This window comes from Leptodactylus fuscus, chromosome 1 (genome assembly GCF_031893055.1).
Source record: "Leptodactylus fuscus isolate aLepFus1 chromosome 1, aLepFus1.hap2, whole genome shotgun sequence".
NCBI lineage: Eukaryota > Metazoa > Chordata > Amphibia > Anura > Leptodactylidae > Leptodactylus > Leptodactylus fuscus.
Window position 1 is genome coordinate 334,637,104 of NC_134265.1, and position 26,452 is coordinate 334,663,555.

Sequence of the window (26,452 nt, forward strand, 5' to 3'; positions counted from 1 at the left end):
TTCCTATGGTGTTTGACTATTCAGATATGAGATGTAGTACTATAGTTAGATGTTATTTATGGTGCCTTAGTCCTCCGCTCGGTAGGTTGGGGAGCAGTTTGGTTTATATATTTATCCACCTGGTTGGATTTTGTACATTATTGACCAGAGGGGAATCCTTCACTTCAATATTAACTATTATATGGAGTGTCTTAAGTACTCGCTCCTCGGTATACTCTTAATTTACCATGATAAATACCTCCGCTTTATACTCTTCCCTATATACATAATTATTGCCTCGGCCTACGAGATACAGAAACATATAAATTACTATAATAACTCATCTCTAATAGGTACTGGGAGCAATCTTGTATTGTTAAGAAATGGAATAACACCGAGCTGCATGGAGTCTTGTCGATGGCCAAAATACAGGACTTGGATTATATAGATCGCACCCAGAGGTAGAAATCTCCTGGGCCACAGTACAAAATCTGTTTTAATGAGAAAATAATCTGGGCCCCCACCTATCGGTACTTAGGTGTTATGATGTGGCAGAATGGCCTTTGGGTTCCTTGGGCACCACCGCTTGGGTACATGTGCTCCTTCTGCGCCCCCTAGGACCTTGATCCGATCCACAAAATATTACCATACGTGTGCAAGACCTATGGGGTGGCAGATGTTGTTCTAGTATGTTGAGTCTTCTTTGCAAGTAGTCTAGGAAATCCCATCAGTTATGCACAAAATTTATTTTTTCATTAATTTCTCTGGATATTTTTATTTTTTCCAAAAAAATGTCCTCAATGAAAATATTACTCGCCATGCGGACAAGGCAAACCTATACCATTGGCAGCGTGCATTTTCTATTCTCAATTGCCAGAACTAAAAAAAAAAGGTTGCGGTCCTTAAGCGTTTCCTAGGTGACATGTAATTCTACGTGTAGAAACGACCGTGTGAAACACGTTGTGAAACTGACACATGGATGCGAGAATGACAGCGTTCACAAGACCCAGGTGTGAATGTTTAGTATGGTGAGAAGTCTTGTAACTATCGAGCTCTACTAAAGCCACATAGTGTCATGTATAAAATTGGCCAAGATGGGCACGAAAAACTTGCCAGGGCCTGGAGCTTACACGCTACACTGGAGCCCAGTGGGGTCCTTACAAACTCTGGCCAGATGTTGCTGTGGTAGTGCAAAGGGTGCAGTTTACAGAAACTGGGGTTGTCTTGTCTATATTTGGGTTGTGACAGAAGTGGATCCATATCTGGAATGAGCCTTTCCTCCTTGAAGGGTCTACAAAGTCCGAACTTGACAACCGAGCCCCTAAGTATATAGTGACTGCCGTTGGCCTACAGAGTCCCATTTGGCTACATTCTCCTTCTGTTGGGGGCCATATGTTGGAAGTACTCTTCTCCGGTATCAATGGTTCTAGGGTAGAACACCTCCAAAATGGCATCTTATGGAACATGGCTGGTGTGCCTTTGCATTTAATCCACAGGTTTACAGTAGGGCCCCATAGAAGCCTATGGTATCCCACTACTCTTTTGTTGGTGTGTGGTGAAATCTAAGCCGTATCCCATCGAGGTTCCTTCTGAAACCCGACACATGGCAATTATTTAGTCGCCCAAAGTCAATCCAGAGTTAGTAGTGAGCACCCTTGAGACTAGTGAGGGTGGTTTTAGTCCATGGCAGAATCTTCTGAGGTGATATCTGTCAGGTTATATTGTGAACCCCCCCCCCCCCAATAGTAAATCTGATCTAGTTACTGAAGGGGTTAATTGAATCCATACATGAGGTGTTATTATAAAGTGTCAAAACGCCGCAATCGCTGAATTATGGGAATTAATGGAAACGACTGAATGTGTAGGGGATTGTTGAAGTAAATGTGTCATATATTGCGTAATACTGTAATGAGTGTGAAATGATAGCTGGAGGTGACCTTCACTGGTTATCATGGTTGTGAATCTTGTACCCCCTCCCAAATAATAGTCATTCTTTCTGATGTATACCTCCAAATCTCTGCCCTATAGTGCCTGAATACTGTAGCTGTTGTCTGAATAGTATCGCCATAGCTGTACGTTGATGCCACCGTGCCATGACTTAATACTAGAGCCTTACAGCCTTATGGGCACTCTACAGGGTGTCTTTCCACTCCATATAGGATAAGGGACTGGTCATGGTTAGAGATGAGCGAGTACTATTCGAAACAGCCGTTTCGAATAGAACGCACCCATAGGAATGAATGGAAGCGGCCAGCACGCGGACTTTGCTGCTTAACCCCCTGTGTGCTGGCTGCGTCCATTCATTTCTATGGGTGCATGCTATTCGAAACGGGTGTTTTGAATAGTACTCGCTCATCTCTAGTCGTGGTCAGTCTATTCCTGACTTATAAGTTATTGCTTCTATTTTGTAGCTGCTCACATCCCCTTTATTCTTCATCTGGCCCAGATCGCCATGAGCACTACTTCCAGCTACAGAGTGCTGCCGGGATTTTTGGCAACATTCACATGCCAACTCTTGTGCCTGTAAGTCACGATGGGGGCAAGAGCTTGCATGTTCACCATACTCTGTGCCTGCCTGATGGTAGGGATAGGTGGTATCTCCATCATTTGGTGGGATAGTTTGGGGGCATATCGTATTTGACCACCCTTAGTCTCTGCAGATCCCATGTGTTGGTAATCGGACTGCGTGAAATAAATAAATTCTATAAATTTTATTTTTTATTATGGGTTTTTGCACTGACTTATGTGGGCACTAATATGGTACACAATAAGGAGGGCAGCAATACAGGGCACCATCGAGCCTTGTAGGTACAGAGCATGTGTGCAGCGTATGGACACCACACAACCCCATGAATTGGGCTCTACCCCCTGAACTAGTCGACAAGGGTTGGCATTCTGGTTCATCCTGGTAATGGCCTTTTGTGGCATTCTCATCACCCGTACCTCATGTGATTAACCTGTTACGAAAGGGTTAAAATCTCTCTCTTAATCTTGTCTCGATAGCCCAACTTTCCTAGGCTTCTGAATGGCAAATCTGCACAATTATACAGTGATGCAGCATTAGAATGCACAGGGGCTAATACAAGGTTGTCACCCAGCTTTTCCACAGTCCTGAATGGTAAATCTACCTTGTTGGGAATGTTGTATCACTGAGTATCTTGGCAGATTTGCAGTCTGGACGTTAGAGATTGCCACCTTATAAATAATGTATGGCCTTGTGATCTTCTACTGAGAGTTCAGCTCCGGGGATAGGAAGCACTTACTGCGGCAGGAACTACCGTAAAATGAAAATCTGCTTTTAGCCCTGAAACTTTTCTGTGCAGCCACATAATGCGGTTATTCATCTCCGACTTCCTGGAGACCATGTTTCTAGGCGCAGCCTTGCAGTAGAACTTGCTGGGGTGGTGTTTGGTGTCCAGCAGCCGCAGAGGAGGGGGATTTAGTGCAGCGATAAGCGCAGCAGCCGTTACTAGGCCTGGCGGTCTGCGGCCTTTATTTAGGCCTGATTGTTCCTTTAATAGATGCATACAGTTCAGTCTTCTGCGTTATTGAAGTCAGCTGACCACGCCAGCTAACGTATCTTAGAGAAAAAAAAAAGGGAAAATCTTTGTTTCATGTCACAGCCCTCACTTTTTTTCCCCCCCCCCACAATCTTCTTTTCCTATGAAACTGAATGCAAATCATGGCGGCTGCATTTACCATTACCACCAGGCCTCTGGCCTACTATCGCTTACACACCATTACTCCAGCATTTACCATTAGTCATCGTTTGGTGGGAATATCCCTTAAGATCTGTTTCTGGGAAAGCTGTGTGCCCTTTGGCAGCGAAATAGAAATGGGGGATGTATTGTGGCGTAAAATGAACGGGTTGCTTGTTCAGGAATATGGGAAAGCTGGGTGAGTTCCCCTGTGGGGTCTGTATCTGTGGCAGATATTCTATTCGGGTGGTAACAACCAATCGGTCCAGCATTGCAGCTCCGATGGGCGAACCTCCAAAATTCATTTTGGTTCAGGTGGCTTAGGTTCTGGATTCATTTTAGGGTCAAAGTTTGATACGAACCAGAAGTGAAATTATACTTTGGAGGCCCAGGGAGGAGTGTTATTGGTGCAAGTGATGTCATTGCTGCATTTTATTGTTCCTCTGTTGTTCCTCCTGGAAATTAAATGTATAGACATCTGGGTGTTAACAGTTGGCGGGTATCATTGTACACTCGCTGTCCAGTCAGAGCTGAGGACAACTTAATGAACCATTCTTCTTGTCAATTTATCCATTTCTAGGAGGAACAATAGAGGAACAGCACAATATAGAGTTATAAGGAAAGATGTTCGAGTTTGATCCACAAGAGATTCATCGTGGTAGGGGGAGATGACTGATCATCTAAGTTACACCCATATTCTACATCTGCATCTGAGGACTCAGAATGAAACTGCAAATTTCACAGGAAGTGCTAGAAATAGAAAACCAAAAATATTTCATGCCGTGTCGTCGCCCCTCTCCTCACAGCTATATATCCAGGGCTCCGTATACGGGAGGGGGTTATTAATTTGTAACGTCCACTTGGCAAGCAGAATAGATTCCATGTGTTGTGTGGTCGCTGTGGGGCTGTTAGTGGATGGAGGCCATACAGAGCGTTCCTGGGGGGCCACACTGTGACTCTGTGACATCGCTGTCCACAATTCCTAGAAAAAACATACATTTTGTCCTGTTACCCTGCCAATAGCCGCAGCAGCTATATCACTGCTATGAGACCCGACAGTGACCCTATAATTTTTGGTTTCTTGGCAGTAGAATTTGGGTTTGACTAATACATGTGGTTCATCCGGGAAGGACGGCTTTATTTAAAGGAACACTTCAGGCAAATGTTATACTGTTACGCCTGGTGCAGGGTCCAGAGGTAGGTACCCAACACAGGGGTTCGTTGTGCACTGCTCCTTTAGACCTTTCACTTGGCAGGAGTATCACTTTTCAGGCAGGGGTTTCAGTTTTTGGAGTGCCCCCTTAAATTTCTCTATGGGCCACCACTGTCGACACTCATGTGCTGAAGTGAAACAGTCTTAAGCTGTGCCCCGATATCCACCAATGTCCCCTTTAACTCTGCCTATTCTTGTCATGCCCTTTTGTGCCCTAACAGTAATGGTGCCCTTCAATTCATAGCATAATACCCCTTGGTGGCATTGACATAGATAATATGCTGTGGTGTGTGTGTATATGTTATAATGCTCTTTAGAGCTTCCATACAATATGCCCCTTTACCCGTGACCCGACATATTTACCCCATCCCCGTTTCTGGCTCTAGTTCAGTTTCTGGCTGTGTGCTCCTCGTGCCTCCCTGCCTCAGACATTGCTAATAGAGGCCTGAATGGTGGAGCTGATGGCTCTGTGCTCCACTATGGTATTTCACTGTATCCCAACGATGTAGAGTTGAAATTGGGATCTACTGCTGCTGCCCCGCTCAGGGTGCCCCGACTACCATGGGGCCTAGTACAAGTGCACAGTTTGCCCTATGGTTAGAACTGCTCTGCATAACTGGTAATACTGGTTCTTCACGGCCCCATGAGGTTCCATACTGTATCACAGTCTTGATGGGAAGAATAGACCTGTGTACTGTATTGTGTACTGTCAAACCTCACGAAATGTGTGACGGCGCCTCCTGCTGGGGCCTGCGAACACTGCCCTTAATATTTAGGCTATAGTCAGATGACCAAAGTGCAAAACAACTGTGAAAAAAACATCAATTTTTCACAAATGTATTGCACCCAAGGGGCACCAGTGTTCCCGTCTCCCATAAGCTGCAGGATTTGTGAAAACCTACAAAAATAGAAAATGACCTATTGACTGTGATAGTGACCTGTGACTCCGGCAGCCCTATATGTATTGAAATGGAAACCAAGCCTGTTTACAGGTGAAGGGTGAACACCCAGGAAGCCCCCTCACCTGTAGAATACAAGAATATGGGCGTCTTAAATCTACAAATATTCCCTCAATCGCTGATTCCTTAACCCAAATATTTTCCTTCAATGTTTTCCTAGATTTTCCTCCCACATTCTAAAGACTTGGTGATAGAGAATTTAGCCTAACGGACTAGTGATAATGAGTGACGACAATATCTGTAAGGCGCTGCAGAATAAGTCTGTGCTATAGAAGGATATAGACCCAGAGAAATAAGTGATGTCCTTATGTTTTTCTTCTTCTTCTTCCTGCTCCCTCCCGCCTCCCTTTCCCTGTGCAGAGGCCGCCCAGAACCATGAGATTTTTTCGTGTGGCAGAAGTTGTCTCCTCCCCTCCCGCCTCTCCCACTCTTGCAGAGACAGTCGCATTTGGGCAGTGTGTATGCCTGTGTGTGTGTGTCTTACTTCTGGGAAAAATTGAAGTGGCGGCCATATGCTTGGGATTAATTTTCCATATCTCAGTCATTTTTAGAGAGGCTGGACACACACCTCAATGGGAAGTTCTCACTTGCTAAACAAGGGGTTGCCTCTAGGTAATGCTCATGCCACATTAAAACTCATTTCATTGTTCTTTTCTTGTTACTTTGTGGATACATTGTTGTTGTGTGAGCTGCATGTCCCATCCCCCTCCTCTCCCTCTATCCCTGGCTTCATTCCTCTCTGGCTTTTGTGTGTCTGAGTCAATGAGAAGAGTGAGTGCGGGTTTTTTTTTTTCCCCCCTATGCAGAATAAAAGGATTATTTATATCCCAGCTATGCTGATGGAGCGTTATGCGGTGCATTAACAGCTGGCGGAATCCTATCTGCTGCATTGCTCTAAATTCTTTTGAAATTTTTTTTTTTTTTTATTTGCTTCCTGTGCCCCATTTTTTAATTTGATTTTTAATTTTTTTTATGCATTTTGCATGTATTTGGGTTATGGCTGCATGAGTATCAGGCATTAAAACTTGTCTCTGGACATTCTGTGGATTGCAGGTAATACGGGGAATTTTTTTAATTTTTTTTTTTTACTAGGAATATTTTTGTTTTTGATTGAATTGCTTTGATTGGGTTTAATGCTGTTGTTGCCATTTGGAAGTGGGCCTGAGGCCCTGGTAAAAGAGGGGTTAAATGAGTTGTTCCACTACAATTGACACATGTTGGTTTCCTAGCAGAGGAAATTTTTTTTTTTTTTTTTTTTAACAGGCTGAAAAGGGAACTGGCTTACACTCCTGCCCTCCTTCTTTTTTTTTTTTTTTTTCTTCTCCCCCCACCCCTTGGCAGTACAACCACATTAAGTTGAGATCATAATCCCAGATGAAAAAAAAAATAGTGTGTGTGGCTATGTGTAAAAAATTTTTTTTTTTTTTTTAAAGAACTTTCCGAGAGAGGAAATAAAATCTGTTCGGGCGAAGGGAAAAAAAATACTGCTAGGATCAGCAAAAAAAAAAATTTCTTGATTTGCAATAGCTGATTCCTGGAGAGACCAGCAAAAAAAAAGAAAAAAATTTTTTACTCTGAAATTCAAAAAATATGATTTTTGTGGATTTTATTTTTGGAGCTTTTCTCTATTTCTAAGGACCCGTGAATGGATCTTTCATCTGTACATCAGATGCTTTCAAGTCCTTGCCTGCCATAGGATTTACGAGTACTGCTGGTACAAACAAGGGATATTTTCCACCTCTGGGACGATTTAAAGAAAAATTTTGCAATATTTTTTTTTTTTTTTTGGCATTTAAAAATTAAAGCGGTGGCTTGAAGTTCGTCAGAAGGAAATTACATCTAGTGGTTATTTGGTGCTTAGAATGCACGCCTGGAACTTTTTCCCCTTGGCGGCGGAAAAATGTAAGTTACACTAAAACCTGCTCTGCAAAGGGGTATATCTGTTTAACCCCTCTGCTCCCAGGGATGGGCTTTTAAAGTACATGATGATTTAGTAGATTTGTACGCCTATAGAGCTTGGCATGGGTCACTCGTATGGTACATGGAGACCTTTGGATAGCAATAAGAGAGCAACACTGGGTCGCTTGCTCCCTACAGATCAGATATTCATGAATTTCCTGTCTTTTGTGCAGCAGTCAGCTCTATTAAGACTGCGGCAGCTGTGGGTACATTGAAGCCACCGGTTATAACCCAGTTATGTTGTGTGGGTTTGGGTTTTTTAATGCAAAATATTTCAAATTTTAAATGTTTAAATTTTAAAAACATCCAAAAAATGTTCAATTTCTAAACTTTGAATTTTAGATGTATGCAGATGTATTTTTTTTTAATTAGTTTTTTTGAACTGTGTTGATCTATTCCAGTATCTGTTAATGTTTCACCCTGTCCCAGGCCAGAAACAATGGCTGATCACACGTCGCCCCTAAGGCTTCTTCCTTCATCAACCCTATTTACATATAAAGAAGTCCACTGCTCCTTCTAGATCTTTACAGAAGGTTTGTTCTATAGGGTGGAGGCTTTGAAGAATTCAGGGTGTCAAACCTGTTTCATGTTTGAAGGCGACAAACGGGATTCTATTACCCACAATGCTTAGGATTTTTTTTCTTCTTGTATCCTAGTAAACAAATGGCTGCTTTTGCTCCACTTGTGCCTTCGAGGAATTTTATATTGTTTGTTCTTTGTTTCTCGGTCTCCTTTGCCTAGTGTATGGTGCAGAGTTCAACAGGGTTGTATTTGCATGCAGTAAAATGTCCCTATTGTTCCCTCCTATGTGTTGTACAGATGTAGCAGAGCTGAGTTTGTCAGGCATAGGGTATAAGGGTTGCTGGCGGTGATGTCACAATGGATTATGTGTGAGCTTTTCATAGGACTAATCGTTCTCTTATGTAATGATCGTGTGTGTATTGTGGGGGGCGGGGGTCGCTACCAATGACTTCACTGCGAGTCCAAATTGGATCCAGCATGTAAAATATGACGAGCCATCTTGCTTATGGGCCATTGGATTACAGTTGTCCTTTGCAACCTGTGGCTCTCCCACTTACAGTCCATCCGTGCATGGTGGGAGTTGTACCAGGACAACCTTGCTTTATCTGTATTATAGGCTTATGGTCCATCAGTTCCTTCTTGGTACCAAAGGCCGCTCCATCTGCACACAGGGCCATACATATCCGTATGTCTGTTTGCCTTTCTTCCCCGCAGCCTTGGCACAGCTTTTGTAGATGACCCTGATCATGGCTAAAGATTAACCAAACATTAATCGTCAGACTAGAATCCCCTTCCCCTTTTTATTTTCGATTCTTTCCCTCCGGCGCTAAAAAGTTGCGTCTTTTAGGCTTTATGTACCCATTGCTGCTAGTCTTGTTCAGTCATGAAAGTGTTAAAAGCTAATCTTTTTGAGGACCCCACCCTGCATTAACAATCTGCAGCCTATTTTGGTGTTAACACTTTCGCAGCTGGGCTGGCCAGCTAAAAGGAAATGGGCCACGTGGGTGGCGAGGGCAGCGTAGAATTTTGGGTAATGTTGGGAATGTTTAATATTCGCTGCACATCCTGTATATTGTTAAATCCCAACCAACGCCCTCCTTCCCTCCACTATATGGTTTTTGGGATAAGACATCCAAAAACGATTTGCTGCTTCATTTTCTTGTGGGTGACTCCATAGATCAGTATCACGAGGACACGCTTGTCACCCACGGGGTACCTTCTGTGTTGCTAAGCAACATGGCCTAAAAGTCAACTGGCTGTGAAAGGGTGCTTAAAGGGTTTGATCTATCCGATCACATGCTATCACTGTAGCTTTTAGGATCAATATGGTTTTCATAATGGGGGACGGGGGGGTCCCCATCCATAGGGCTACATGTAGTATTACATGCTGCCCAACAAATGCATTTCGTTGGTAGGCTTGGCAATAACAAGGGATGGCTGAATGACAAACGCGTTAGCACCATGTGATCAGGTGACTATAGGTGATGTGCTCCTATTCGTACAATGGGGCCATATTGCACTTAACATGTATGGTGCCCATGCAGGGCACTAGATTATAGAGATTTGCCCCTTGAGGCTTATGCTTCCTATGTGTTATCTGATGAATCCGTGTCTCTGAAATTAAAGGTACGGGCTGAGCCCAATGATCGCCTATGTCTATGAGGCCACAAATGAAGCCTGCCTCTGTTTCCTAAGTTTTTCTGCTCACCATCCCGTTTCTAAAAGCTGATTATGACGTCTAAGACGACTTGAGACGCAGCTGTCGGCTGTAAAGAAGCGGCTTCCCTAACCTTCATCTGTAGGAAATCCCTTCCTACAAGCCTTCTGTATAGGTGTGGGGGGAGGTTACTAGGAGGGTCATGTGTCAATGTCGCTTGTGCTGTGCTCCTACTAAACATGGCGTCTGCTTCGTCACATTTTTAACGCTATTGGTATCTTTACGGTCAAGGGTGGCCATTTTTGTTTGACATGATATATATTCTATGGTTGTAAGGTTGTGGCGTGATCATAGTTTTTTACAGGGGTTTTATGGGCTTTAGGATTGGTCATCAATTGAAGATCAGTGGGGGTCCGATACCAAGACCCCTGTTGATCAATGCTGTTTAAAGCAACAGTGACTCGGGGCAGCACGGTGGCTCAGTGGTTAGCACTGCTGCCTTGCAGCGCTGTAGTCCTGGGTTTGAATCCTGCCAGGAACAACATCTGCAAGGAGTTTGTATGTTCTCCCCGTGTTTGCGTGGATTTGCTCCCGTTCTACAAAGACATACTGATGGGGGAAATGTACATTGTGATCCCTATATGGGGCTCATGATCTACATTAAAAAAAAAAAAAAAAAAAAAAAAAAAAAAGCAGCAGTGCCTCTTGGAGCTACGTGTCCTACAAAGTAGACGTAGCATCAGTGTTTATTGGTCACGTGGCCTGTTGACAGCTTGTCCCCATCTATATGAATAAGCTAAGCTGCCATACCATGTACTGCTACTATATAATGTATGGCGCCGTGCTTTAATTTGAGGCCTCACGGTGCGATACGATCTCCAAGCAGCTGATCCTAAGGGTCCTGGGTTTTCAACCCTTACCGGCTTTCAATTTATGACCAATCCTAAGGGTTGATGATCAATTAATAAGCCTGGGAAAACTCGTTTAAGTTTTTCACATGGTACCCTTAAAAAAAAAAATAAAAAAAAATAGGTAAATTTTAAAGTGTGTGTGTATATATATATATATATATATATATATATATATATATATATATATATATGTGTGTGTATATATATATATATATATATATATATATATGTATATATGTGTATATATATATATATGTATATATATATATGTGTATATGTATATATGTGTATATATATATATATATGTATATATGTGTGTATATATATATATATGTATATATATATATATATGTGTATATATGTATATATGTGTATATATATATATATGTGTATATATGTATATATATATATATATGTATATATGTATATATGTATATATGTATATATATATATATATGTATATGTATATATATATATATATATATCCTATTAATATTATAAATGTGAAAGTTTGTGAGTTTGGATGTTTGTGGGTTTGTGTGTTCGGATGTTTGTTAGTCAATCACGCAAAACCCGCTCGACCGATTTGGCTGAAATTTTCCACAAACATAGTTAATACACCCCATTGCGCAATAGGCTACTTTTCGTCACAATAGCGCACATACGTTTTTCCCAGGACCCCCACAAATCCCAAACTCACACCACCATCTCTGCACACTTTGGACCATAGCAAGCCACAAAATTCATATTGCCCTCTACAGCCTCGCCCCTAACCCCACACAATCACATATACATATACTTTACCACTTTGCCCCTCACCTTACCGATACTCCAGGAGGCGCTCTTTAACGCTCCGGAGCAGCCATGTTTGCCAACCCCCACCGCTATGACAATCAGCGACACCGCCCACCCATGTCAATACCCCTAGGCGGTCTAATAAATGCAAAAAAAAAAGTTTAAAAAAAGTAAAAAAAATATTAAAAACAAAAAAAAAAAGGATTAAAAATTCAAATCACCCCCCTTTCCCTAGAACACATATAAAAGTAGTTAAAAACTGTGAAACACATACATGTTAGGTATCCCCGTGTCCGAAATCGCCCGCTCTACAAAGCTATACAAATATTTTTCCTGTTCGGTAAACGCCGTAGCGGGAAAAATGGTCAAAAGTGCCAAACCGCCGTTTTTTCACTGTTTTGATTCTGATAAAAATTTGAATAAAAAGTGATCAAAGCAATAACATTTCCTGAAAATGGTAGAACTACAAAGTACACCCGGTCCCGCAAAAAATGACGCCCTATGCATCCCCGTACACGCACGTATAAAAAAGTTACAGCTGTCGGAATATGGCGACTTTTCAAAAAAATTTTTTTAACAGTTTTGGATTTGTTTTTAAGGGGTCAAAATGTAACTAAAACCATATAAATTTGGTATCCCCGGAATCATAACGAAACACAGAATACAGGGGACATGTCATTTTGGTTGCACAGTGAACGCCGTAAAACCAAAGCCCGTAAGAAAGTCGCAGAAATGCATTTTTTTCTTGAAATCCACCCCATTTTGAATTTTTTCCCTGCTTCCCAGTACATTATATAGAATAATTAATGGCGGCATCATGAATAAAAATTTGTCCCACAAAAATTAAGACCTCATATGGCTCTGGGAGCGGAGAAATAAAAAAGTTATGGGTTTAGAAGGAGGGGAGTCAAAAACGAAAATCAAAAAATGCCATCGGCGGGAAAGGGTTAACTTCAAATACCTCTGTCCCAAAGTCACTATGTAAAGTTTCTCACAACACCGTATATATAGCAGCTCAAATACAAAGTAACTTCAACACAAAAGTCTCACGTATTCTCTGGATTACAGCAAAAACAAGATACAAAGTTACATTTCATATCCCATCCCTTATACACAGTACGAAAACCTTACCCACGCCTGTATATACCCACTGCTACAATCACCGCAGACGAAGTCGCGGGTACCAGTTAGTGTGTATATGTGTGTGTGTGTGTGTGTGTGTGTGTGTGTGTGTGTGTGTGTGTGTGTATATATATATATATATATATATATATATATATATGTGTGTATATATATATATATATATATATATATATATGTATATATATATGATCTTTTGTGTGTGTATGTACTACATATAAAATATTTGTGGAATTTTTTAATTTTTATTACAAAATGGTTGATTCTCATTATTCCCGTTTGTCATGGTTGACTGATGAAAAGTAAGCTAATCCGTGTTATCACAGTCTCAGAATATTCAGGGATTTGCGTCCCTGAGGGCCCTTCTGTATGGCTAAGGAGACTGTCCGATTGATGTCTTGCAGGCGCTATTACATCCTTATTTAGAATGGTGAGGAACGCGGGGAATAGATATATGACCTTGGGAATAGCAAGTCTACGGCGGCAGCTCCGAGGCTGTAATGTGCCTTGTTTTCCCTTATCTCACAGCTACAACATGGACCCGGCCTGGTAATAAATGAGGTGCAGAGGTGAAATTGTCACTTAACTGGTACCTGTTGGATATATGTGCAGGAAATCCCGCTACCTGATGTAAAAAATATAAAAGGTACATATTGGTCTCTCTATGCTGCCATTTTTGGACATGACATTTGTCATGGCGCAGATGTTGGGACTCCATCTTTATTATAATCCTGGTACCTCCTGATAGTGCCTGCATGGCGGATCACTATATAGCAGCAAACTGGCTGATAACCTTGTTCAAGGCGTCAGACAAATCAATAATGGCCTCGCTCCTTCATACACAAAGCATTGCCTTTGGGGAGAAATTAGAGAAAATCGGCCATAATGACCTACTAGTGAGAAGGAGCGACTGCTTTGTAGACACCCACTATGTCCCACCCCAGGCTGCGGCAAATGCTGCACTCTTATGACACCGGATTGCTACTGATGGAGCAGCTGCAGAACATCTTGTAGTAGTTTTTTGGGGTGAAATGATCTCCAAGAGAATTGGCAGTCAATAGAAGTCAATGGTGGTTTAGCAAACCTCGTTGCTCCACTTCCATTGCCTAATGGTACTTTCAAAATGAAAAATGCATGGTGGTTGCTATGGGCAATGTTTTTGGAAACCTTTTTAGGGTAGTCCTTCAGTCAAAGATCAACAGGGGCCCGACACAGTGTTTCACAGTCACATGGCCTGTTCAATGCTCTGTCCCATTCAAAGTAAACCTGTTCTATTCATTCCCTCACTACTTTAGGCTCTCCTGGTGACGTCTCCCATCCTAGGTCACCGCTGAGGCCTCCGTGCAATCACAGGCCTCAATGGTGACCCTGGGATGCATAACGTCAATGAGGCTATGGATGCTGTGAGTAGGCCCAAAAGAGGTGAGGGGAAGGCAAGTATAGATTTCTGTTTTAATGCACCCATAGTCTTCCTCAGAATATAATAATTTCGCTTTCGTTTCATACAGAACTTGTTTGACTTAAATTGGGGACCAGACCCAAAACAAATCTTGGCAAGGCGTATTGTGTTTTTTTTGTTTTTTTTTGTTGGTCACCTCCACCCTGTTCAATCTATAGGGGCAAACCCCTGTGTTTCTGCTGCAAAAACAAACATGCTGCGATTTTCAAGTTACCATTTGTATTGAAGCTCAACTCTAACTGCAACACCATAGGACTTGGCAATTCTAGGGTTCGAGGTGCTGCATTAGTAGTCTGCTTTGTTTAAAGGGATTTATACACTCGACAGTCCATTTTTGTGTTTTGAGATTTATGGACATCCTATGGGGAAGGGGGCCGCTATGGTGAACCCCACTCTTAGTAAATATGAAAACTGTTCATGTTCTACAGGACACTCTGCAGATGGTCTGTTGGTTACCTGGTCACGTCAGAGAACGCCATGTAATACACTCGGTTGTACCGTAAAAATGGGGTCATTAGCCAGCAAAAGTGCCCCAAGAATGAAGGCTGTCCAAGGTGGGGTGCCCCTTTATAAGAATCTTCTGAGATGGTCAATAATGAAATGATAGGCTGGTGAAGGGCTTGATCATTCCTGAGACTTCCCAATTTTAAAAAGTTGATATTTTTTGATAGGTGTTTGGGGTCCTGTAATGGTTAAAATGTGCCGTTAATAATCCTGGTGGCTTTTTATGACACAGAGCAGCCTTTGGTCTTCTAGGCCGCAGTATGACTTCTAGCTCCACATCCTCGATCACTATTTAAATGTCTTTATATTGTTTCTGGATGTATTTGTACTGCAAGTATCATCTTGGATGCCGTTGACAGAGCTGGTGGGCCAAACATGAGTGTAACTATTTCATTAGGTCATGGGATTAGGTGGCCAAAAGTCTCGTCCATCTGTTCTTCCTCTGATCCTTTGCTGGGTGCTTCATTGTGAACTGTGTGTGGTCAGTAGATGACCTCATGGCTTTGACAGTAGTTTTTCTTCCATCTGTGTTATCCACTTTCTCTAAGAAATGTGGTCGGTAGAATTTTGGCTTCCAGGCAGTCTTATCCTGTGCTGATATGTACAGCTAATCTGAATTGCACCGTTGTCTTGTGTAGAAAATGTGCTCGTATCTTACATGTATAGTGCTCACTTTTTACATAATATACATATTTGGAAGTGCTTACGGTTGTCTTCGCTCGCAATCATTACCCTAGGTCAGGGAGCTACTTGTCCTTTTTTTAAAAGGGTTGTCCAGTTTAGAAAATGGGTTTTTAATAAGCAAATCAATCTACATCTGTGAAAAGAACCAAGGAGCCCAGTGTTATGCAGCAAACTATGTTTGGTAGCTTCTCACTTTGACCAAGAGATGGGAGTCCTGTTTTGACGAGACCTTCACGACAGACCTTTTGGTTAGAATGTGTAATGTGTAGATTTCCCTCTGGAGGTGCTGCAGAGAAACTGAACACCTTGTTGGGCAGGGTTCACATCTATGTCTGAGTTTCCATTTGGAGACTGACCTACCCTGCGATTTTTGGCGAAGTCCTGCAAGTCTGACTTTATTCATCGAGGTTTGTTGAAAATAATGGACACCTGACTGATCCCTTTATAGTCAATGGGATCCGGTGGGCACTGTTTGACGTTTAAGCAGTCCCTCTGTCGTTCTGGTCCTCCATCGGACCTATACAATGATGACGTGAACGTGACGTGAAAGTTCCCTATGATTACAGTTGAGGATTGATCTCAAAAGTAGGATACTTTGATCTCCTTCTTGGAAGGGTACCTTGAAAATAAGTAGTGTCTCTATAGAATACTCTTGATTTAGGGCTACACGTCGACTTTGGCCATAATTCTCTTCAAGTGACCTAAGATCGCTGTGTCCTGCTACATCTCACTGGAATTGGGTCAGTGTGATATTTCCCAGGGTACTAGGACTTCTAGAGATGGATTTTTTTGCGAGTAGATCTTTTTGTGGGTAGGATTTTCAGCACCCTCAAGGTATTGGTGCAACTCCATTCCTTGTACTGGTGAAGTGGTGACAGGTCAACATGATCTTTGGTCATTCGAAAGTCGCCATGTATTTAAAGCCTTAATATTTTAAACCCTCCTGAGACAGATGATCCCTGGAACTTCCAATAGGGACTCCCACACCTACGATAGTACTGATCCCCTCACCAGCCGCACTTTAGACTGTCCAGTCTCATCTTTTGAACCTGTCACAGAAGAGGAAGTTTCCCAGCTACTTTCTTCATCTCGCCCCACAACCTGCAGTAGTGACCCCTTCCCCTCACACCTTCTCCAATCTCTGTCCCCTGCTGTCACTACTTACCTTGCTAAAATATTTAACCTCTCTCTCTCTTCTGGAATCTTCCCATCCTCCTTCAAGCATGCTGTTATAATCCCGCTACTGAAAAAACCCACCATGGACCCATCCTGTGCTGCTAACTATCGACCCGTCTCTAACCTCCCCTTCATCTCTAAACTTTTGGAACGCCTGGTTTATTCTCGGTTAATCCGTTATCTCTCTGCTAACTCTCTGCTTGACCCCTTACAATCTGGTTTCCGCGCTCTGCACTCTACTGAAACAGCTCTCACAAAAGTCTCTAATGATCTACTAAAGGCTAAATCCAATGGTGACTTCTCTCTTCTTATTCTTCTGGACCTCTCTGCAGCTTTTGACACTGTTGACCATCAACTTCTCCTCACTATGCTCCGCTCAGTCGGCCTCAATGACACTGCGCTCTCCTGGTTCTCCTCTTATCTCTCAGACCGCACTTTCAGTGTATCATTTGCGGGCTCTGTTTCCTCCCCTCTTTCCCTTGCTGTTGGGGTTCCTCAGGGCTCGGTCCTCGGCCCCCTGCTCTTTTCTCTCTACACAGCCCCCATTGGACAAACCATCGCCAGATTTGGCTTCAGGTACCATCTTTATGCTGATGACACCCAATTATACACATCTTCCTGTGACATCACCCCTGCACTCATACAGAACACCAGTGACGGTCTCTCTGCTGTCTCTAATATCATGTCCTCGCTCTATCTGAAACTAAATCTCTCTAAGACTGAACTACTACTGTTTCCACCATCTAACAGATCTGTCCCTGATATATCCATTGCAGTCTCAGGCCTTACTATAACTCCTAGGCAGCATGCCCGCTGCCTTGGGGTCATATTTGACGCAGACCTTTCCTTCACCCCTCATATTGAATCACTTGCACGTTCATGTCACCTCCACCTCATAAACATCTCCAGAATACGCCCTTTCCTTACCAGAGATACACTAAAGACACTTATTGTCTCTCTGATTCATTCTCGCCTTGACTACTGTAACTCCTTACTAATCGGTCTTCCCCTCACTAAACTCTCTCCTCTACAATCTATTCTGAATGCAGCGTCCAGGCTCATCTATCAGGCTAGACGCTACAGCGATGCCTCCGGTCTGTGCCAGTCACTACATTGGCTGCCTATTCATTATAGAATAAAATATAAAGTTATTACTCTCATCCACAAGGCTCTCCATAATGCCGCACCTCCCTACATTTCCTCCCTCATCTCTGTCTACCGCCCAACCCGTGTTCTCCGCTCACTCAATGACCTAACACTTACATCCTCTATTATCAGAACCTCCCATGCTCGTATACAAGACTTCTCCCGAGCTGCACCACTTCTCTGGAATGCTCTACCCCGGACAATAAGATTAACTCCCAACTTCTACAGTTTCAAACGCAAACTAAAGACGCATCTTTTCAGACAAGCCTATCACAATTCCTAATGCACAAAATTGTCTGAACACTGTATAAGCAATGCCGCCCCTGCTACCTCTTGTCACCCCCTCTACCTCATAGATTGTAAGCTCTTTTGAGCAGGGCCCTCAGTCCCATTGTGTGAAATGACGTTCTTTGTTATGTATGTCTGTATCTGAACCCTATAAATTGTACAGCGCTGCGGAATATGTTGGCGCTATATAAATAAAATGTATTATTATTATTATTAGGGGTCACTTAACGCCTGTCATTGACTTAGTGCTGGGTGACCTTGACTACTACAGACACATTCTAAAGTGGACAACTCTTTTTGATGGTCTCCTTCACATGACTATGTTCAATGTACGGATCAGAGAAAACAGAGGACACATGGATTGGCATAGGTGTCTGTGCTTTTCCCTAACCCCTACATTAAATGGAATGAGACATAAATACAGTATAGAACCTGCTCCATATTTTGAGGCTTTTCACTACGACCTGGACCATAGAAATGCATACATCTGTATGTTAACGGGACCAGAGAGAACTAGCTTTGGTGGAAGAGTTTGCCATAAGTGTGACAACAAAAGCAGCTTTTCCTCATCGTGGGACCTTGGCCTTAAAGAGGATGTTATTTTCTAGAGGTCTACATGGTGGCATGCACTACCTACACCCAGGATGATTTGGGTACAGCATATGTTTCGGCAGGACTGTACCCAATTTATTTTTTTTCCTTGCCCTTCCAAAAGAAAGCCAAACGCCCTTCCATACATCACAATATAAGGCATTGATGTGACGCTGCCATCTCGAATGGCTTGTCCTTCGCTGCGAGCGCTCCGTTACATAATATTCCTTGATTTGAAGATGGCTGGATGTGACGTGACCACTGAGTTTGTGCTCCTTGTTTCTCTGCCTGCAAGCAAACTCTGATGTCGCACGTAGAAGAAGAAAACTCTGAATCCCTCTCCTCAGTTAACCCATTTTGTTCTCCCTGGTGGTCAGCTCTTAGAGATTTTTGTGGCATGATTTTGGGCATCTGTAAAACCCATCATGAAAACCAAGGATCTCAGCACTGTTATGTGACCACTTGTGTTCCCCCAGAAGCTCTTATATGGCCGGGGTTTGTCTTGCATCCTTGTGTTTTATGCCCTTGTGAGGGGTAGCTGGTGCATGAGGTATTCGGTCACCCATAGACTGTAGAGATTTTGTATTTCTCCTGCTCATGGAATAGAATTTCTTTAATGTACCCCCGTCGCCGCCTGCTGTGCTTGTGTCCCTGTACGGAGAAAGCGACAGTCGTATCAATGGTACAGCCGGCAGAATGGTTGCTGCGTACCAATGGCCTACACAGTGCAGCAAAGGTTAACTGAAATTCAATGTGTAGTTTGCACATCTTATATTTAGCTTAAGCAATTTCTAGCCAAGGTAAAGGGTGATAAATAAAAAAAAAAAAAAAAAGAGAGAAAAAAAAGCAATCAAAGCAGCGGTGACATTCGGAAATGTCAGCGGTAGATCTGGCGTGTCGGCTCTTTTAGTATAAAGAACCTGGAAAAGCTTTGAATGTCGGAGGACATGTTTTGACCTCCCTTTTGTAGGCACTGGAAGTTTGGTGTGGCTTTAAATGGGCTGTATAGGATAAAAAAAACATGACTGCTTTGTTTCGGAATTGGTGCCACGCCTGTCCAGTGGTAGTATGTGGTATTGTAGCCCAGTGCAAATGACTTTAACACAGCTGAGCTGCAAAACTTGAGCTCATGCATGGGCAAGTGGCCATGACTTTCTACTGCCGGACCAGGTGGTCAGGGATGCAGGCTCTGAGACGTAGGCATGAACATTATACTACCAGTATAAACGCTGGCACGGGAGAATCTGGTGCTATAGGCCATCAATATGGATTCATGGTGGTGTGACTCGCAATACCCCTACTGATGTTTAGTGGCCATTCCTTGCAGTTGTAGTTGAGATTCTATTCACTTGCATGGGAGTGGCAGTACCTTGGCATGGCCATTCGGCTCCATGGACATGACTGTTTTCCATCTGATGCTCCTGCGTGGGGCCGTCTGATGGCCTTTCTGACGAAAATAAAGCAGGTTCTCTCTGGAACAGAATGCACTGGAAGCCTCCATAGAGGAATGATGTATTGCACATGGATGACTGTGTCGTCTAAATGCATTCTGGTTTGAGCTCTGCCTCACATTGTACAGTGTTTCCCCGAAAATAAGACAGTCTTATATTAAATTGTCATCCTAAATATAGGACCTGTCTTATTTTCGGGGGACGTCTTATGACAACCGGCAGTCATGCCAGCACTTCATTAGCGGAGTCGGCAACCTTCAGCAATATGTCTAGCTCCCAGAACAGCAGAGCAAGTAGGCATGCTGGGACTTCTACTTCCACAACTGCTGGAGTGCTGACGGATGTCTACTCCTGCTGTATGGGCTATCTGCTTTTGGCTCCATACACTGGAGGCAGCTGATCATGGAGGTGCCACCATATTCTTATCGGATAGGCCATTTAATATGAAGACTTAGATAACCCCTTAAACTAAGGCCTCACGTAGTGACCGCAGCCAAAAAGCGTCGTATAACTGACATGCTGTGATTTACAGAAAACTCAACTGGTTTTTGGAACTGCAGAATTTCTGCAATGTGTGGATGGTATTAGGCAGAATCCCATCCACTTTGCAGGGACTGTAAAAGCCGCCGTTCTTGTCGTGGTGTTTCCGCTGTGGCCAAATTGTGGCATTTTTGCATCCTAAGGCTCTGGCCTAAAAATGAATCCAGCCGAACAAAATGTCCTGTGGGAGGAAGTTGTAAGTTCCTTTAAGGAAAGCCAACCGTGAAAGTTTACAGTGGGGTCCCTCCACCTTCAGATATACGCCTTGTGGCAGGTTCTACATGGTGATACGTAAACTGGTGGACCCTTGTGGGCAAAATGTCCAATCAGTAATGCGTTCGAGTGTATGGAGCGGTGTGTGGCCACAAACAAATAACATGATCTAGGTATGGTTGGTCATGTGACTAGCCCCCCGTTCTCACAATTGGCTTTTTATTGTTGTGACGCTGGTCACGCGGCCGGTTCGGACGTTAGTGCGAATATCGGGTAAGGCCTTTCCTACGGCCCCCTATATCTGAAACATGGGTGGGGGTTTGCTATGTATCTATAGAGGGTTTTGTCAACTCTTATGCCTGAATGTCTTCTCTTGTTCACATGGCAACAGTTCACTCCTATATGTATACAGTATTTATTAAATATGTATATAATGTATATTTGTATACGTTTGTGCAATGCCGGTGATGTATGACATTTTTTTGTGCTGAAGGCCTCTTGTGACAATGGCTTCTTGGTCTAGGTTCCCATGACAACACTTCCTGTCCTTGTGGTTTGGCTGCTTATTCTTATCGTGGGGACACGGTGCTTTAGATCTAGTCATTAGGCGTTAAAGGGGTTGTGCCGTCATGGACGCTTTCTCTCCATAGGATTAGGAGACGTGTCCGATCGCTGGGGGTCCAAACGCCTCCTTGTGACCGGAGCTCCATTCACGTCTATGGGACTGCCAGGACTGTAATCTCCAGAAGCGTCCGCAGCCCCATAGAAGTGAATGGAGCACCGGACACACTGGCACCCCATTCACAGGGAGGCCTTAGGAGGACATTCGGGGCCTCCAGCGATCGGACACTTAACAAATGTGAGCGAAAACTCAGTGGCCATTGAACATGGGCTGCAGTAGTGGTGGTTGGTATACTGGCAGAGAAGCATGGACCCTTATGTATAGACTGGGCGCCATGGGAGTCTGCTAGCAGGCCCACATGGGTAATGTCCGTCTACAGGTGCTATATTACAGCTAGTACTGCAATGGGACTATACTGTGCCCTCGATGTACCTCACAACGTTCATATGTAACATGTAGGTTGTTTCCACTTTGCACATGTGAAGCTAGTCCTTTAAAAGGCTTTTTATCAGGATAGTCCTTAGGATAGGTGAATATGTGGTGATATGTCACTCGGGGGCCACACTGATCAGAAGATTGAGTGCGGTGTTTCTCTTAGGCCCCATTCACACCAGCATTTAGGGAATCCGCTTGAGGACCTCCAAATGGAAACCCATACGCATTAAAAAGCGGTTACCTGGTAAACCCGGAGACCCCATAGACTATAATGGGGTCCATGTGGTTTCTGCACGAAACATGCAACGACAAGTCCTGCAAGCAGCACTGTTCTCTCTGCATGTTTGGTGCGGAAACCGCACTGACCTCATTAGTCTATGGGCTCAGTTTTGTTTTCCTCAGTAACAGCTTTTTAATTTGTATCAGTGTCCCCATGCTGATGTGAATGGGGTCTTAGCCACAGCACCTCATACTGTATTGTAGCTATGCTTGGTAATGCAGTTCTGCCACATTCATTTGGATTGGACTGAGCCTCAACATGGGCAAGTGACCAATGGACGTGATGTCACTAGCCTCATTCTGTAGGTCAGTAGGTGATCGGTGAGGGTCCTGAATGTTGGACTTTATCTAATATTGATGGTTAGTCCTAAGGCTAGGTCCTCAGTGCCGAATCTCAAGTGGGGCCTGTCAGCTAGTCTATTATATACAATGAAACATCTCCAAAAGTCCACCTCTTAAGACCTCCATTTAACCATTCTAGATTTCCAGGTCCGCTGTAATTTATGAATATATTACTGCCTTTTCTTGTGTACCGTTGTAGAATTTTCGAGGTTAACCGGTACCACAAAGTCCAAGCCCAAGGCCGCCTGTCTAGCCTTGGTGCGAATTCTAGTCATTGAAGGTCCTGTCGCTATATGAAGATTGTGCCAACCAGTATAGACAATAATTGGAGTCAAATTGGGTGTTAAAATGTATTTTTGCTTCCACAGTACCTGTGACACCATCACGCCACTATTTCTGGGCAGGCCTTGGTAATCGGTAGTTAGTAGCTTTAGGTACTGTGCACTTTTTTGGAAATTCAGCTCAATATAATGTCGTTTTCAGAGAACCAGTTCTTGGCTTCTCAGGTATTTTCTTGTTTTCGGAGTACATTTAAGAAGTTGCATTGTCTGGCTGCAAAAAGACTGGCGCCATCCATGCCGACCATCGCCAGCAGAGGATGTGCCCTCATACCTGTATAATTTTATGGCCTATTTTTGGTCAGAGGCCTGGCAGTTAGGCGTTCAGTTTCCCTAGAGTGCCACCACAGGGGAGTTGTAGTATTACACAATGTCCATGGATGTCTGTGAGATAAAGGACAGGTTCTCCGGAGTGAAACCTCCTTTGTAATCTCTCTACCAACAAATGAGGATTTCTGAAGTTCTGTTGTTTTTGTAAACTGCGCCTTTTGTGTGTCGTATTTAATGCAATAAATTATCCGAATTTGAATATATTTAATTTTTTATGTCTTCAAATTTTTGATAGTTACAGAAAATCACCGTATCACAGAAAACTGGAATAGAGTAGGATGCTTAGTGACGTCTAGTCAGTTGAACACGAGTCAGTCCGGCCACCTGGGTTGTGTGTTGGGTCGCCGTCCAATTCAGCTGCACACAGTGGATGCCAAGTTGGACCAGACCTTGTTTTTGTTTGCTGGGGCCAAGCAGTTGACTGGCTTTGTGGCGAACTTCTACTTGTATTTTCCAACAAGCTCCTATAACCTGTAATTGTTTTGGAACCGATTATGGTTGGGCGTAGCTTTTGACCAGCTGTATGGGCAGAAAGTTTTGGGGCAAACACAAATGCTACAGCAATTATTTTCTATTTTGTGGCGTTGGTCCATAGGTGTTAGATTGTCTGTGGTGGACCTTTAAAAGGTGGCATCAGCTCAGTCTCTTCATTCCCAGCCTAGCAGTCAGACCTCGATCATTGAAAGTGATGGCATATCTTAGCGATATACCTACACTTTGTAAGATGCCATTAAGGTGACATGCACCCGATCGTGTGCATGACACCAGGCCATGACTGGATGGCACATGGCTGATGGCCCCAGTCATTGAGGTCATTGAGCACGGGCGGCAAATCTGAAGGAATAGGACCTGTCCTGAGTTTTGGCTCACTGCTCCGTACAGGGAACTGTGAAAATACTTGTGTGCATGAGGCCAAAGTCAAAAAGTGGTGGAAGCATGATTGAGAGGGGGCCAAGGGGCAAGTTTTTAGAGGTTGTGCGGAGTATTAAAAAAAAAAAAAAAAAAATGGCTACTCCGCATCTTATGGCTTATGTCTGGTATTGCAGTTTAGCTGCATTGGGTCTCTTGTGTGGAGTTCGGTGTATTCAGTGTGGTAGCTGTATTTTTCATGGTTACGTCACTGACCCATTATTTTCTATGGCCTCATACGCACACCCATGTATGATCACGAGCCTGTGTATGGGGTAAAACTCAGGCCTGGCCTTTTATTCCTATCTATTCTGTAGTTTGGCTTACTGATGGATAATAATGGTCCGATGGCCACAACCTGTCCCGTCCACGCCATTCAACCATGGATCGTGTGCGTGAGCCCTTAAAGTGAATGACCTTGGTCTTCCAATATGGTTTCTTCCAAACACCGAGCCACACTTATGCCAAACATGTAGAGTTCGGACAAATGTATATTGTGACTCCTTGCAACTTTGGACACTTCATTTAGATTTGCTTGGAGAAACGGAAAATCTTTGGATTTTATTACAATTTTTTTTAATATATAAAGTTGTAATAACCGCCTACTGGTGTCATGTATAGAAAATATACGCCATACTGTTGCTCTAATAAGTCTTCCGGTGAAATACAGGTTTTTCCCGTTTGCTTTGTAACGCTGCCACTTCCCACCAAGAATTCCAGCAAGCCTATAATCTTAAGTCAATAAGTGCTGGGAGATCTTATCCCGATTGTTTTTACTACAGCCCCGAGGGAAGACATTGTGACAAGATGGGTGGAGTCCTCGGCAGACATAACTAGTTGTGTAGGAAAGCCTGAGAAGGTTGTATTGCGTTACGTTCATGGCATCTCCTTGTACAGAATTGGAAAAACATGGGTGTGTCAAATTCAATGGAGCTGAACTGCAATACCACATACAACCTGTAAGCAGATGTGGCACTGTTTCTGTTTTTCCTAATCTTGTGCAATGCTGTTAGTTTGAGAGGCTATTGGTTTGCCATTGCTCACCATGAGTGCTGCAAACCAGATGCCCAGTGATTGAAAATGAATCATAGAGTTTGCATAGGCAGCCAGAAACAGCGCCATTCTTGTGCATGGCTCAGCCTGGTATTGCGGCTCAACTGCGTTAAATGCTGGTAAGATAACCCTGATAATGAATATCAAGGTGTAATTTGGAGTGCCTGGGCCCTAATGCAAAATCTGTAATGGAGCCCCTTTAGAATAATGGTATATTTTATGGGATAGAGGGATCTATGGGACCCCTTTAGAGTCCGGGTCCTGGTAGCTTTTTTTTTTTATACTATTGTTCCCCCTATAGCCTCTTTAACTTCATAATAGTGGCGTGTAGTGTGGCTTGCTGTACAGTTTCTGAAGAAAAAGTAAAAAAAAAGATTCCTGGGATAAAAGGGGTTAACGTAAATTACGCAACGTGACCTTCTTGTCACATCAGCGTCTGGTTTGGCATCTACTTCTTCAGCTCTTCAGTGTCTGTGAGTCTTGTCACAAGAGGAAAGAGACTGACTCATGGCAATATTTTTATTTTGCTCAATTTTGGACCTGGAGATTGAAAGGCCTTAAAGGGGCTCTATCAGCAACATTATGCTGATTAGGCTGTATGAGCCCCACATATGTGTGAATAGCCTTTAAAATGGCCATTCAGGCACCAGTAATGTCATATTAAACTACCCCCCCCCCCCCCCTCCGTTTTAAAATAATACCCTAAAAAAATATGATGATCGTACCGTATCGTGCACGCTGGGCGGGCATGCACGGTCCGACGTCATATTTAGCCACGCCTACATCTTCTTTCAGCGATGTCCTCGGGTCCCCTCTTCCTCGTCTTCTTCTTCCGGCATCATTGCTTGTAATCCCGCGCTGGCATGCTCTGTTCCCCTGCTACTCCTCGGGTCCGGTCTTCCTCGTCTTCAATCCCATGCGGTGCAGTAGCATGGGAATGCAGTATGCCGGTACGGGATTACAAGCAATGACGCGGGAAGAAGACGGGACCCGAGGACATCGCTGCAAGAAGAAAGAAGATGTAGGCGTGGCTAAAGATGACGTCGGACCGTGCATGCCCGCCCAGCGTGCACGATATGGCATGATTATCATATTCTTTTTTTTTTTTAGGGTAATATCTTAAAACGGCGGGGGGGGGGGGGGGTAGTTTTTAATATAACATTAGCAATGCCTGAATGGCCTTTTTAAAGGCTATTCACGCATATGTGGGGCTCTCAGCATAATGTTGCTGATAGATCCCCTTTAAATTGTATATATGT

At 43.4% G+C, this 26,452-nt stretch overlaps 1 protein-coding gene across 5 annotated transcripts in view; it reads left to right on the forward strand.

Annotated features, from left to right (window-relative positions):
- Nucleotides 1-26,452, forward strand: part of CTBP1 (C-terminal binding protein 1) — a 195,813-nt gene that overhangs the window by 132,785 nt on the left and 36,576 nt on the right. Inside the window, exon 1 of one of the 5 annotated variants that reach the window (XM_075261129.1) lies at nucleotides 6,291-6,461. The exons of 2 other annotated variants lie outside the window; for them this stretch is intronic. In XM_075261129.1, coding sequence (XP_075117230.1) covers nucleotides 6,422-6,461 — 40 coding nt within the window. In that variant the 5' untranslated portion in view covers nucleotides 6,291-6,421. Of the gene's footprint in view, nucleotides 1-6,290; nucleotides 6,462-6,834; nucleotides 6,903-7,646; nucleotides 7,752-26,452 lie in introns of those variants that run through there. 2 more of the 5 variants (XM_075261132.1, XM_075261130.1) reach the window with 2 other exon arrangements.